This window comes from Triticum urartu, chromosome 3A (assembly GCF_056163025.1).
Source record: "Triticum urartu cultivar PI428250 chromosome 3A, HENAU_Tu73, whole genome shotgun sequence".
Lineage (NCBI taxonomy): Eukaryota > Viridiplantae > Streptophyta > Magnoliopsida > Poales > Poaceae > Triticum > Triticum urartu.
In genome coordinates this window covers 128,422,807-128,436,711 of record NC_141875.1, presented here as the reverse complement: position 1 = coordinate 128,436,711, position 13,905 = coordinate 128,422,807, and the positions used below count along the sequence as shown (strand labels likewise).

The window sequence follows — 13,905 nt, the reverse complement described above, 5'->3', positions numbered from 1 at the left end:
TGTCTCTCTTCCCCCCCACAGCTGGTGAAGGAGGCGTCCGTATCCTGTCGCACCGGGAAGGGGAGGAGGTGCAGCATTCACTCTATCACGTTTGACGAGGGAGGCAATCCACTGCTGGCTGCGCTGTTCTCTTTCACCCAGCGCCTGTGCGGGAGGGCCACCGACCCCTTCTTCCTCGCTGCCATACGTAGTGTGGGCAGATCCGGCCTCCCGCCGCACGCCTTGCCACATCCCGACGACCCTAAGGTATAAGTTTCTTTGAAACCGTCGTTGCTCTAGCTGCATGTGGATCTTTTTCGATATGTAGTCGAATCTAGGTCTTGGTTCAAAGAGGAAAGAAGGGTGCGGTGGGCTAGAGCAAGAATCTAGGACGTGGTTCAATGAGGAACGGAGGGGCGGAAAGTAGTATAGACTGGCTATCCAGCCGCTTTGTAGGTCGAAAAGGGAAAAAGGGGGTAACCCAGTACACACATCTGTAAGGAACCGGTCTCTTTGTTGAAAAGGGAAAGAAACTAGGGGTCGGGTAGTTTGTGCACGACTAGATTTGCTGCCCTCACATAGGAAGAAGGTTCAAAGAGAACAAATATGGGACCAGCGCATATATGCTGCTTGGCTACATACTCTGCATCACCCATTTATATGTGTGGACGCACATGGTGCTGGCATGTCCCATGCAGCTATTTTGCTGTTGTTAATCTCAGAATTAACTACTGATCTGTTTAAAAGAATTTCTCTGTTAATATGAATCAATACATCCGTTTTCGAAATGCTACTATCTTATACTTTGTTTTCCATCAAGATAAGGTAGATGCTTCTTTTTGTGGCCGCATGTTTCATCCTCCTTTATTGGCCAGTAATTGTTTTCTTTTTTGCCTCTTAAAACAGGGATATCTATTCAACTTGTTGCTATAGAAAACTTAAATGTCACACCGGCAACTTTGCTTGATTTCAGTGCAAATGCACAAAACTTGATTGGATTTCCTATTCGTGTTGGTAGATTCGTATTTTATGTTGGTCGTCTCATGAAAGGTTAGTACAGGCCTTCATCCACATGATTGTGCAGTGTGCTTTGAGATGTTGTGCTACTTGTATTGGTACTGTTTTAAATAAATGATGAATTGAAGCTATTGTATTGTTGTCTTTTCCCATTAAGTAGTGAACAAAAATGGGACCAACCCAGACATGATGCTTGTTGCTTTGTTACAACAAATTCAGCATCACCCCCTTTATAAGCCAGTAATTGATGCCACTCTCAGAATTAACTACTGAATCTTATTTCAAAACTGCAACACTTGTTAGGGATTGGCGGGATTACCATTTTTGTGGCCGCATGTTTCATCCTCATTTATTAGCCACTAATTGATTCATTTTTTGCCTCTGTTTATACAGGGATATCTATTCAACTTGTTGCTATTATGACATTTTTGCATCGCTACGCGAAACACTTTGCTTGATTTCAGTGCAACTGCACAAAACGAGATTGGATTTCCTATTCGTGTTGGCAGATTCGTACGTGATCTTGTGTGCGTCATGACAGGTTGGTACTTGCCTTCATCCACATGATCGTGCAGTGTGTTTTGAGATGCTGTGCTACTTGTATTGGTACTGTTTTAAATAAATGATGAATTGAAGCTATTGTATTGCTGTCTTTTCCCATTAAGTAGTGAACAAAAATGGGACCAACCCAGACATGATGCTTGTTTCTTTGTTACAACAAATTCAGCATCACCCCCTTTATAAGCTTTGTCGTTCTTTATACATGTTGAAACAAGGCATTGTTAAGATAATGTCTTAGTTAATATGAATGAATCACACTGATGGAGAATTGCTACTCTCCTGCTTTGTTTCCCATTAAGATAAAGTAGATCAGTAGATGCTTTTCTTCTGGGAGTACAAGTCATCAACCATTATTTCTTAGTAATTGTTTCCCTTATACCTATTGTTGCTTACAAGGATATCAAAGTTAAAGCTCGGTTTTATTCCGACTTTGATTTTAGTTGAACTGCACAAAAGGAGCCAATGTGTAAGGCAAACTGCTGCATTACTGGGTCTAGTTGGTCGTTCCACTTTGCAGAAAGAAGCAGTCACTGTTTGCGCTACATTATAGAAGGAATGACCGAGAAGCTTTATAGAGTATTATTAGACACCGGTGACATGACTAGTCTGCAGAGACCATTGGCAATTTAACAACACGTGGAGTGCCCTGGGCAAAAAGTGCCCAAACAAGTACAAAAGCTACGACAGGACTCCACGATCATAGGCATTACATATTTTGAATGGGAAAAGTTTGTCAAAGTTTAATTATTGATGTTAGCAAGAAGACATTAGTTTAACATATTGGAATTGGAAAACCTTATCAAAATTTGCTCATTGATGTTAGCTAGAAGACATGCATTTGATATTTTTGAGTGGGACGCCCTTGCTGTGAGCAGCGTCGAGTGTTTTTTCCTATTCCTGTGTTCAGTTTAGAAGTAAATAGTTACTCTGCTGAGATATTCCTGTGTTAAGAGTTTGTTCTGAATATTGTCTATGTAATGCCAGGCCTTGTGTTCGATTGCAAAGTTGAGCTTGGAATGTTGTGGCATGCGGCATCACGAGCTGTTCACCGTGCCTCTTGAGAATAATGCTTCGTATTGTTTTGCATGTCGATCTAATGCTAGTGATTTGCTTGTTAAGAAGATCATCCTCTTTTGTTGTTTCCGTGCTTAAGAAGTTCATCGTCTGATGTTTCATTCATAGCCTATCCGACAAGTCGGGTAGGTTAGACGTGAAACCATATGATCTTCCGACCAACTCATGATATTAGGCCGTGATTGGATCGTCGTTTTCCAACCAAAACCGCTTGTAAAACCGACACATGTAAATTAAAGCAGATGGTCTCGGCGAAGGCGCTTGGTTGGTCGATTTTGACTAGTAAAATATCGGAAGTACTTGACACACGATAAAAACGCTGAACGACACTCGGACGATTGCTAATCTAGTCGTTAGCTGCTGTTTCAGCCTTGCCCATGGATGGCATGATACGCACGTCGTGCATGTATCGTCTGGTAATGTCGTCCATATAGCAGTGCTTGTAAAATATACACTGGTCTCTCAAATTACACGCATAACCCGCCGGTTTTACTTACAGACCTCGGGCCCTTGGTTTCATTATGCCTGTATTTTACGCGTTGTTTTCGATGATGAGTAAATTACACTTGTATGTTAATACAGGTTTGAAATAAACCAGAGCTCCCAAGCGCGGCCTTACCATTTCATGTCGTCTCAGTTTCTCGAAGGTGCTCATAGGTGTCCGATGATCCTGGCTTCCTGAATGAGTAGCAGGCGCTGTATCAGACCATCCGTAGGGCCCGCGAGGCCCTCTCCGTTGTCCTTCGAGTTGTTGCGCTCACCGTGGCGCCAAGCATTGTTAACATCGTCAACGAACATGAGGATTCAGGAGATGACTTTATTTTGACTGGATGACACTAGGGACCCACTAGGGCCATATCCGTATGTACGCAAGTGCCTCCTTATTATGTACAACTATATTTTTTTTGCTTTCTCCTGGTTTCCTGGCATCACGGTCCCACACCATTGTTAACCTATGTAGTCAATATAAACGAGAGAATTGCACAAGGTGCGGCCGACAGCTGGGACCAAGCAGCTCGAGCAGTATTTGTGTTTTTGAGGCGTGAGCACTGCAGAGTTTTTCTTGGCTATGATTTCGTTGTTGTTCAGAGGAGAGCAGGGTATTAACTGGGCAGGTTGTGGCCCGTCTAGCCCAGGCTAGATATCTAGCCCAGATACTAATTTTTTTCAAGATGAAAATGGCTAGCCCAGCTATACGTGTTTCTGATGAATACCCAGGCAAGGTCAACTTGTTATTCTCCGCCCCGCTGGGCTGCAAATCTTTCCTAGGAGGGATGCATTAGGTCTAACAGGAAAATGGGCTTTAAAAATAATAAATGGGATATAATTATAAAAACTGGGCAGTAACTATAAAAAAATGCACCAAACACAAAATTAGTTTATAAAATATTATTTATGGATTTTGAAAATCTTAAATTTTCATTGTTGCACGCGCAATGTTTCGTTGGATTTATATTTAATCTGACTAGAAATTTCGGGATAAAAATATTTCGGAGCCCATCAAAATGAGGGAAATTTTATTGAATTCTGTCTTCAACGGTTGGTTGAAATTATTAATCATTGTCCTAGCTAGAAAATGGGTTGTACTTTTAACAAACTGTAAATGGGCTGTTGTAAATTCCATTAGAATTCCAAAATGGGCTGTACATTCTTACAAAATGCATATGGGCTATAAGTTCTCTGCCACACACTTGTGTGCCTACTAAGTGACGCGTCCCCTAAAAAAATAAGTTGACGCGTATGCAAGGCTTTGCCAACTTATTATAGTCAACACACGGTTCTAGCAGTAGTGGCCGTTGGATGTCTATCCAACGGATGTCGTGCTTCTTCTTCAATCTCGGATATTCCTAGCTTCGGCCGCCCAAAAAATGATTCCTCCCCCTGACATCTGGGGCACACCGTTTCGGCGGCTAACCTGTGGGCCTACTAAGTTGGAGCGTACCAAGGGCTTTGTCAACTTAGTAAATAATAAACGTTTCTAGCTTCAGTGACCGTACGATGTCCATCCAACGGCCGTAGTGCTTCTTCAACCTCTGGTCTTCTTGGTCCAGCCGCCCAAAGCAGCGCCGGTCGTGCCGCCTGCTCCTGCCTCCCATGGCCGGCTGTGCTGCCGCGGAGGCCTCACCGCCCCCATACTAATCCCACCGCAGGCCACGCCATCCCTCCACTCACTCACACCCCTGTTATTCTGCAGCAACGGCAGCCTCACACCGCAGCCGAACCAGTGAACCCTTGTACTCCTCTCCGCGCGGGCTTCCACTGCTGCGTCTTCCCCGGCTCCGCGTCGTCCCCTTCGTAGGCCTCGCCGTCATCCAGACCACCGCCCTGGTGCTCTCGGCGCAGCGTGGTCAACGTGGTCAACGACCGACTTCCATCGGAAGAGTACTGTACGTGGAGAGGCTGACAGCTGGGTCCAGGCGGCTGCAAGGAAGTGCCTACTTATTACGCGCAAAATAATTATTCCTCCACCTTACAGCAGGGACCCACCGGACGGGCCACCTTATTTTGCGAAAAAATGTTTCCCCCCTGACTGCTCAGACCCACCGGACAGGCCAGCGTATTTCGCAAAAAAAACGTTCCCCCCGCTGTCAGCTCGGACCCACCGGAAGTGCCTCCTTATTACGCACAAAAAAAATGAATACTCCCCTTCTAGCTGGGACACACCATGGTGGGAGGCTGACTTGTGGGCCTACTAAGTTGACTAGGACGGGGGCCTTTGTCAACTTTAGTCAATATGAACGATTCTAGCTCCAGTGACCGTACGATGTCCATCCAACGGCTGTAGTGCTTCTTCAACCTCTGGTCTTCTTGCTCCAGCCGCCCAAAGCAGCGCCAGTCGTGCCGCATGCTCCTGCCTCCCGTGGCCGGCTATGCTGCCGCGGAGGCCTCACCGCCCCCCTACTATTCCCACTGCTGGCCAGGCCCTGTGGCGACGGCAGCCTCACACGCAGCCGAACTAGTGAACCCTCGTACTCCTCTCCACGCGGGCTTCCACTGCCGCGTCTTCCCTGGCTCCCCGTCGTCCCCTTCCAAGGCCTCGCCGTCGTCCACCGCCCAGGTGCTCTCGGCATGGTGTGGTCAACATGGTCAAGGAACGACTTCCATTGGACGTGGACTGTACGTGGAGAGGCTGACAGCTGGGTCCACAGCCGCAGCAAGGAAGTGCCTCCTTATTACGTGCAAAATAATTATTCCTCCACCTGACAGCGGGGACCCACTGGACGGGCCACCGTATTTCGTGAAAAAACGTTTCCCCCCTGACTGCTGGGACCCACCAGCTACACCTTTGCACGCAAGGAAGTGCGCCCAGGCAAAAAAAAAACGATTCCCCTGACTGCTGGGACCCACCAGCTACATCTTCGCACGCAAGGAAGTGCCTGACAGTCGGGACCCACCTGGTCGAAGCGTACGTAGCGTTGTCATTCTGGTCGCGAACGTGTACGTACATATATACTTGTCGATGTAGAGGCGCGCACGTGTCGTAGTAGAGGCGCGCATGTAGCATGTACACGTACGTACAACGGTCAGGGTGCAAGAAAAAAAATACGGCCACGTATATGTACATACGGGCGGGGTCTCGAACGCCTACTCGCGCATACGTACGGCGAGGGCTCGTGTACATGGCTCGGTCGGAACGGAGAAACAGCGTCATCGTCGTGTTCATGGGGAGGCAACGAAATGCGTCGTGTTCATGGGGAGGCAACGGAATGCGTCGTGTTCATCAGGAGGGCTTGGACGAAACAAGCGATGGAAACGAGGCCTGGCGTACCGCAGAATGGAGGAAACGGCCTTATGTTCGACCGGCCACGTTTGAAACGCGATCCTGTTCATCGGGAGGGGTGTGGCGTACCGCAAAACGGAGGAAACGGACCTCCTACAGTCGAAACGGGGGTCATGTTGATCGGGAGGGGTGTGGCATACCGCAAAACGGAGGAAACGGACTTATGTTGGAGCGCTACGGTCGAAACAGGGGTCCTGTTCATCGGGAGGGTTGTGGCGTACCGCAAAACGGGACTCCACGGGATACTGTTCATCTCCACTGTCGGCCTCCTCCAGCCTCCACGGGCTCCTGTTCATCCAGCCTCCACGGGCTCCTATTCACCCAGCCTCCACCGCGCGCTACTCCACCGGCTACTGTTCAACCACCCCTCCACCATCTACTGTTCATCCAGCCCTCCACACCTTGGGGTCCTGTTCAACCACCCCTCCACCATCTACTGTTCATCCAGCCCTCCACACCACGGGGTCCTGTTCAACCACCCCTCCACTCTCTACTGTTCATCCAGCCCTCCACACCACGGGGTCTTGTTCATCCACCCCTCCACGAGCACCCCTCCATCGTCTACTGTTCATCCAGCCCTCCACCACACCACGGGGTCCTGTTCATCCAGAGGCAACGCCACCGCTCACTGTTCATCCAACCCCCCCCCCCCCGCAAAGCTCACTGTTCATCCCATCGATCGGCTTCAGTTAGCAGCAGTAGCGAAGGACTCGCTCGATCGGGTTCAGTTAACAGCCATCGAACGATCGCTCGGGTTCAGTAACGCGTAGCCTGCAGTGCAATCGCTCGGGTTCAGTTAGAGCCCAACGCCTCGCTTGGGTTCAGTTAGAGCCAACGCCTCGCACACACGCGTGTACGTGTACGAGAGAAACGCGCATCGCCCGGGCCCGACCTCCCACCGTAATTGGGAACTCCCAGAAATTTTCCTCCCCCTCGATTCTACCATGGTTTTTTCCGTCATGGACGGCCCAAAGAATGTCATGCAGCTGCGTCTCCGGCCCGCCCAGGACGAAAAGCCCATTTTCTATCATGATTTTTTGTCATAGAAGTAGGAGCCCACCACATCTATGATGATACCGGGTTTTGTCACAATTATCGTCATAGAAGTGTCATACGTATGACAATTTTTTTTGTTCGGCCCAAAATGTCATGGATGTGTCTTTTTTTTGTAGTGCAACTTGTGGCTCTTATTTTGATGAACTAACCTTAGTCAAGTTTGGAAAAAATGTGTGGCAAAGTATGGCAATGCTAGTCCTAAAACCAAACAGCCCCAAAATATCCGTTCGACTATTGGAAATTACTGATCTGATGTCGAAGTAATTGCTGCATCGCCACCAAAACCCACCATTTCTTAAGCTAAAGTAGACCAAGGTAATCCCTATATTAGCTTATTACTAAGATAAACAAAAGACACTGTAGAAACATTTAGGACGTGAGCTTGTCAATCTGAATGTGGAGGGACACAAGCTTAGCCCCGGCCAGCAGCTTGGGCAGAACTGTCAAGAAGGTCAGCTCCTACACGTCGACATCGCCGGGATCCTTGCTGCTTTTCACTTCCATTTCCACCTTGACGGTGTCGGTCGTGCCTTTGGGCTCCCCCGGCGGGCCGTTCTCCCACAGCTTGGCCACATAGTGCGGTAGTGGGGACGCCCCTTCTCTGATGCAGACAACCGACACGGCAATAGGTGCGCCGATGTCGAGCATGCCGCCGACCAAGAAAAACACGTGCCGGTCCTCCTCCGCGAACAGCAAGAGCCGTGGGTCCAACAGTGGCACTTGCAGCTGGAGCACCTTGCCGTACTGGATCTTGTGCACGGGCATGGGATGCGCGGTGCTAATGTGGTGGTAGAGCGCCGGCGGCGGGCCTTCGTAGCCGTAGACGGGCACGGGGCATTTGCAGGGCGTGAGCGGACACACGCTCTGGTGATCGGCGAGCTTGTGGTAAGTGACGTAGAGCCCACAGCCTTCGTGCGGGCACTCCACCCTCACCGACGAAAGGACGGAGTGCACCGCCGTGTTCCGCACGTTGAAGCCAGCACCGCGCTCGCACTTCTGGCACTGCTGCTGGTTCCCGGGGCGCTCGACGCGGCAGTCCGCGTAGGCCAGGTGCCCTCCCTTGCACTACAGAAATCAATCGAACAACACATCAATCAAGAAACCTGCACCTTGCTCAATTAGCCGAACGGACGAGGTGTATTCGAACCTCATACACTGGAGGCGTCAAGGGGCAGAGGCACAAGGGGCAGTGGAGCACGGTGAGGTCCATCGAGACCTTAGAGAGCTCCATCGTCGGGTCCCGTTCGGTCTGCATGTTCTCGCCCTCCTCGTGCACAACAATCTCTCGACTTGGGCCGGGGTATTACAATGCTTTACCGTCACATATTTTATACTACTTCAAGGTGCGTTAAATCAACACATGCAAGTACTCCCTCCGGTCCTTTTTACTCCGCACATTAGCTTTGTCTGAAATTAAAGTTTGCTAAGTTTGACCAAATTTATATTAAAAAATATTAACATCTATAACATCTAATAAATATAATATGAAAATATATTTCAAGATGGATATAATAATAAATATGTTGTTATGTGAATGTTAATAATTTTTTGTATAAATTTGGTCAAAGTTGGATGAGATTGACTTCAGACAAACCTAATATGCAGAGTAAAAAGGACCGGAGGGAGTATCAAAAGGCGAGTCACGGCATGCATGCATGCGTTGTAATTAATGCATCCGTAAACGCAAATTATTGAAATATATCGAGTGCAGTGCTTTGATGTGTCGCGTCAACTCGTACATCAATGAGAAGTTTGATTATCCTCTCCCTTGTGGACTTAACTGCACCTGCCTTTGGCTATATGATAGGTTTGCCACACACCTGTCGGGACCACTTGTCATACACGCAAATGCAGGAGCATCCCTCCCTCGCCCATGAGCGTGGTGGCTAGCAAGACTAGGAGAAGCTTTCGCTACACACTCTCCCTCCCGCATGCGGTGGACATGCAGCATCTCAATCGGTGTCAGATGGCCAGAAGAGTACTGTAGTACTCCTCCAGTGCAGTAGTACTCCATCATTGTTCGACTTCCCGAAGAGGCGAAGAGCCGAGCGCAGCCCGGACGCTCGTGTGGCAGTTTCATGTGTAGAGTAGTCTAGGATAGCGTGTACCATGCATGTAAGCTTAAAATCGTTGGGGTCGGCTACATGCTATGTGGCCGTCTCGAAGTTTAAAAAAAATTAAAATAGTCTTCTGGCCCTACCTAGCACCTTGGTGATTGTAGTTTGCACGCCCATCTGGTCAAGACAGGAATATATATTTTAATTTTCTTTTTTCAAAAAGGGGGGAATCCCCGGCCTCTGCATCAGAATGATGCATACGGCCACATATATTTTAATTTGTGGTGGGTAAATGTTAGAGGTTGCAGCAAATATACTGTACACTGCGGGTCTTTCAGCCAAGTTTAGAGGCAAGCATGTGGGGCCAGTGCTATGATGTGTCGCGTCAACTCGTACAATGAGGAGAAGCTTGATTTTACTACACGCCTTCTCCCTCACCCATGCGCGCGGTTGCTCGCAAACGAGGACAGGCTTTTGCTTAGTAGTACTTCTACAACAAGCTATCCATCCCGCTCGCGGTGGATGGACATGCGGCAGTGGATTCGACACTGTAGAAGGAGTACTAGTAACATCATTGTTCGTCTTCTCGAAGTCTCTGCGCAAACCGAACGTTGCTGTTGTGAACATTGGAGCACGCATATAGCTAGGCTCTTGCATGAGACAAAATTGCTATGTGAGCCCACTATTGTACTAGTACGTACAACTACTTGCCAATATAGCCCCACCACTCCAATCCATCTACTCCCAAGTCTCTGCGCAACACTGCTCACTCCAATCCAAGACCAAGTGACAGAAGCCACAAGCACCTATGGAGGCGATGGACGCGAGCGGCAGTCGGCTGTGCTAAATCATCCAAGGCGCCGGCCTGCGGCCCCGCACCGCGCAGCATTTCCAGACAGTGCTGGCGACCGTAGGCATCGTTCACGCGGTCATCGCCGCCGAGGGAGGAAACCCACAGCTGCCGGAGGGGCCCGATCCTCTGCCCGTGCCATTCTCTCCAACACAACGCCGGCTCGGGAGGTCCTCCGACCCTTCTTCCTCCCTGCCGTATTGTTCGCAGATCCGACCTGCTGCCGCCGACATCCCGGCGACCCTCAGGTATAAGTTCTTCGAAAGTGGCCTTGCTCTACTGCCCTAGCTCCCCACGTGTCTGCATATGCATCTTTTTCTACTCCCATCAGCTCTTCCAAAGCCACCTAAATTTTTAGTATTATTAGAGGTAAAGCTACTTCATGCATTCCAATATAGGGCTTGGTTCAAACAATGAAGAAAGGGGGGAAAGTTGTAGCATGAATCTAGGACTTGATTCAAAGAGGAAATAATATGGTGAAAGTAGTAGAGACCGGGTACCCAACCGGTCTCTTGGTTGAAAAGGGAAATAATGGGAAAACGCAGTACAAACTAGATAAGGAAGAGATCTATTATTGGTTGAAAAAAGGATAGAAAGTGGCGGCTGGTGGACAAGTCAACAGAGTATGTCGAGGATTAGATTTGCTGCCATCACATAGTAAAAGGTCTCCAAGATTAGATTTGCTGCCCTCACATAGTAAAAGGTCTCAGGATTAGATTTGCTGCCCTCACATAGTAAAAGGTCTCAGGATTAGATTTGCTGCCCTCACATAGTAAAAGGTCTCCAGGATTAGATTTGCTGCCCTCACATAGAAAAAGGTCTCCAGGATGAGATTTGCTGCCCTCACATAGTAAAAGATCTCTAGGATTAGATTTTCTGCCCTCACATAGTACAAGGTCTACAGGATTAGGTTTGCTGCCCTCACATAGCATGAACAAACTCGGTATCACCACTTTATGCCTCCTTATAGGTACATTGTGCTGATGCGTCCACTGTCGCATGTCCTTATACCAACCTTTTGCTGTTGTTAATTTAAGGGCGCATGTAAAATGAAGCAATCACACTGTTACCTTAGGGACATGTCTGACCAGTGTTATTGTTAATGTAATGCCTCTAGTGATAAGATGCAATTAAACTATGTTACAAATGGCACTCCTGCTGTTTTCCCCTATATGATAAGTAAGTTGCTCCTTTACGTTGCTGAGTGTCCTAGTGTACCCACGGTCCCATGCCCTTAAACCAACTCTTTAGCTGCTGTTGATTTACTGTGTCTGGTAAACAAGCAATGCCACAATTAAAGTAATCCCATATTTGAGGAATCTCATTGTTGATCGTAATGCTTCTGGAAACATGAAGCATTGCTGACGTTTTGAAATTTCTACTGTCCTTGCATGATTTCCATGAACATAATTAAGATGCTTCTTTTCATTTTGTATATATGTTTCGTATATTCTTATTGACTAGCAACTGTTTACTTTCTATCTTTTTGTGCAGATAGGGATATCCATTTCACCTTGTTGCTATTGTGACCTTTTGGTGAACTGCACAAAACACTTTTTTTGGAATGAGTGTCTTGTGCAGTTCAACTAAAATGTCACGTGGGCAACATCTCTCAATTTTGGTGGAACTGCACAAAATGGTGATTGGAGTTTCCAAAATCTCCGTCATGTTCTGCTGGTAATCTCATGCAACATTTTATTAGCCTTTGCAAGATCGAGCCGTCACTGTCACCACAATGGAAATTTATTTTAGTGGAACTGCACAAAAGGATAAGAAAATTATAGTTGCACCTTACATGAGCCGGACAGCCATCCTTAATGTTCCTCAATTTTAGTGCAACTACTAAAGAAGAACCTGCCAGCTCACAAGAGCAAGTGCTTCTTGCTAGTTGAATGATGCAATCTTTGCTTCATTTCACGTGAGATGCAGAAAAAGGCGCATGAATTGAATCATGGAACTCCAGGCCGACCTCATCCAAGTAGAGCTGGAGGTTGAGTTCAAGGAGGCCGCTATTAAAGCGAAATCATGCTCTCATGTCTCCTTGTTTGTGTTGTGCAAACATGTTGTGCAAACATGAATACTCAACTACAGATGTTGTGACGGTCAAGAGCATTCGCCAAGTTCTTCGATTGTATGACATGGCTAGACAAGATGGATTTAATCCCGATATTCACTTTATCAAAAGGCTCTAATGGGTTGGTTCTGAATCTTGCAAGCTGGGAGTAAGTGAGATGTGTAGGCATCTTTGTTGTACTTATTATTTGAATCTTATTGGGTGGTTCTGAATCTTGCAAGCGGGGAATCAATGAGATGTGTAGGCATCTTTGTTGTACTTATTATTTGGATCTTATTTGTTGGTTCTGAATCTTGCAAGCCGGGAATCAATGAGATGTGTAGGCATCTTTGTTGTACTTATTATTTGGATCTTATTTGTTGGTTCTGAATCTTGCAAGCTGGGAAACACGGCATGATGATGCAGAGGACAATAACCATAACAAATAGTTCAATCTTATTTTTTGTCGTAGAAGTAGGAGCCCACCACATCTATGATGATACCGGGTTTTGTCACAATTATTGTCATAGAAGTATCATATGTATGACAGAAAAAAATTTCGTTCGGCCCAAAATGTCACGGATGTGTCTTCTTTTGTAGTGATGACATTGATGAACTGGAGCTAGTTCTGTGTCACCATATGTTATAACTGTTACATGATGAACCACATCCGACATAATTATCCATCACTGATCCATTGCCTACGAGCTTTTCATATATTGAACTTTTCTTAGTTACTTTACCATTGCAACTGTTACAATTCCTATAAAAACTGCTACTGTTACCTTTGCCACCGATACCGTTACTTCCATACTACTTTGCTACTAAATACTTTGCTGCAGATATTAAGTTATCCAGGTATGGTTGAATTGACAACTCAACTGCTAATGCTTGAGAATATTCTTTGGCTCCCCTTGTGTCGAATCAATAAATTTGGGTTGAATACTCTACCCTCGAAAACTGTTGTGATCCCCTATACTTGTGGGTTATCAGTAAACTACTCACACATCATCGGAGAGGCTATGGTGTTGATGTAGAAGCCCTCCGTGATCGATTCCCCCTCCGGTGGAGCGCCGCAAAAGTCCCCAAGATGGGATCTCACGGGTACAGAAGGTTGCAGCGGTGGAAAAGTGGTTTCGTGGCTCCCCCTGATGTTTTAGGGTATAAGAGTATATATAGGCGGAAGAAATAGGTCGGTGGAGCTCCATGGGGCCCAAGAGGGTGGGGAGCGCGCCTACCCCCTGGGAATGCTTCCTAACATAATTATCAATGTAATTTTCTTTATTGTGGCATGAGTGTTCATATCCGAAAGATTCAAGACAAAAGTTTCATATTAACATAAGAATAATAATATTTCAAGCATGGCCAAAGAAAGTTCATGCCTACAAAATCATATAGTTTGGCTATGCTCCATCTTCGTCACACGAAATACTCAAATCATGCACAACCCCGGTTTCAGCCAAGCAATTGTTTCATA

At 47.0% G+C, this 13,905-nt stretch overlaps 1 protein-coding gene across 1 annotated transcript; it reads right to left on the bottom strand.

Moving 5' to 3' along the window:
* Positions 1-7,927: 7,927 nt before the first annotated feature.
* Positions 7,928-8,699, bottom strand: LOC147978908 (putative E3 ubiquitin-protein ligase SINA-like 6). Its single transcript, XM_087514940.1, has 2 exons — positions 8,616-8,699; positions 7,928-8,533 (listed from the first exon to the last, which is right to left on the bottom strand). Exons 1-2 carry the CDS (start codon positions 8,697-8,699, stop codon positions 7,928-7,930), a joined length of 690 nt encoding a protein of 229 aa, XP_087371066.1.
* Between the last annotated feature and the right edge of the window lie 5,206 nt (positions 8,700-13,905).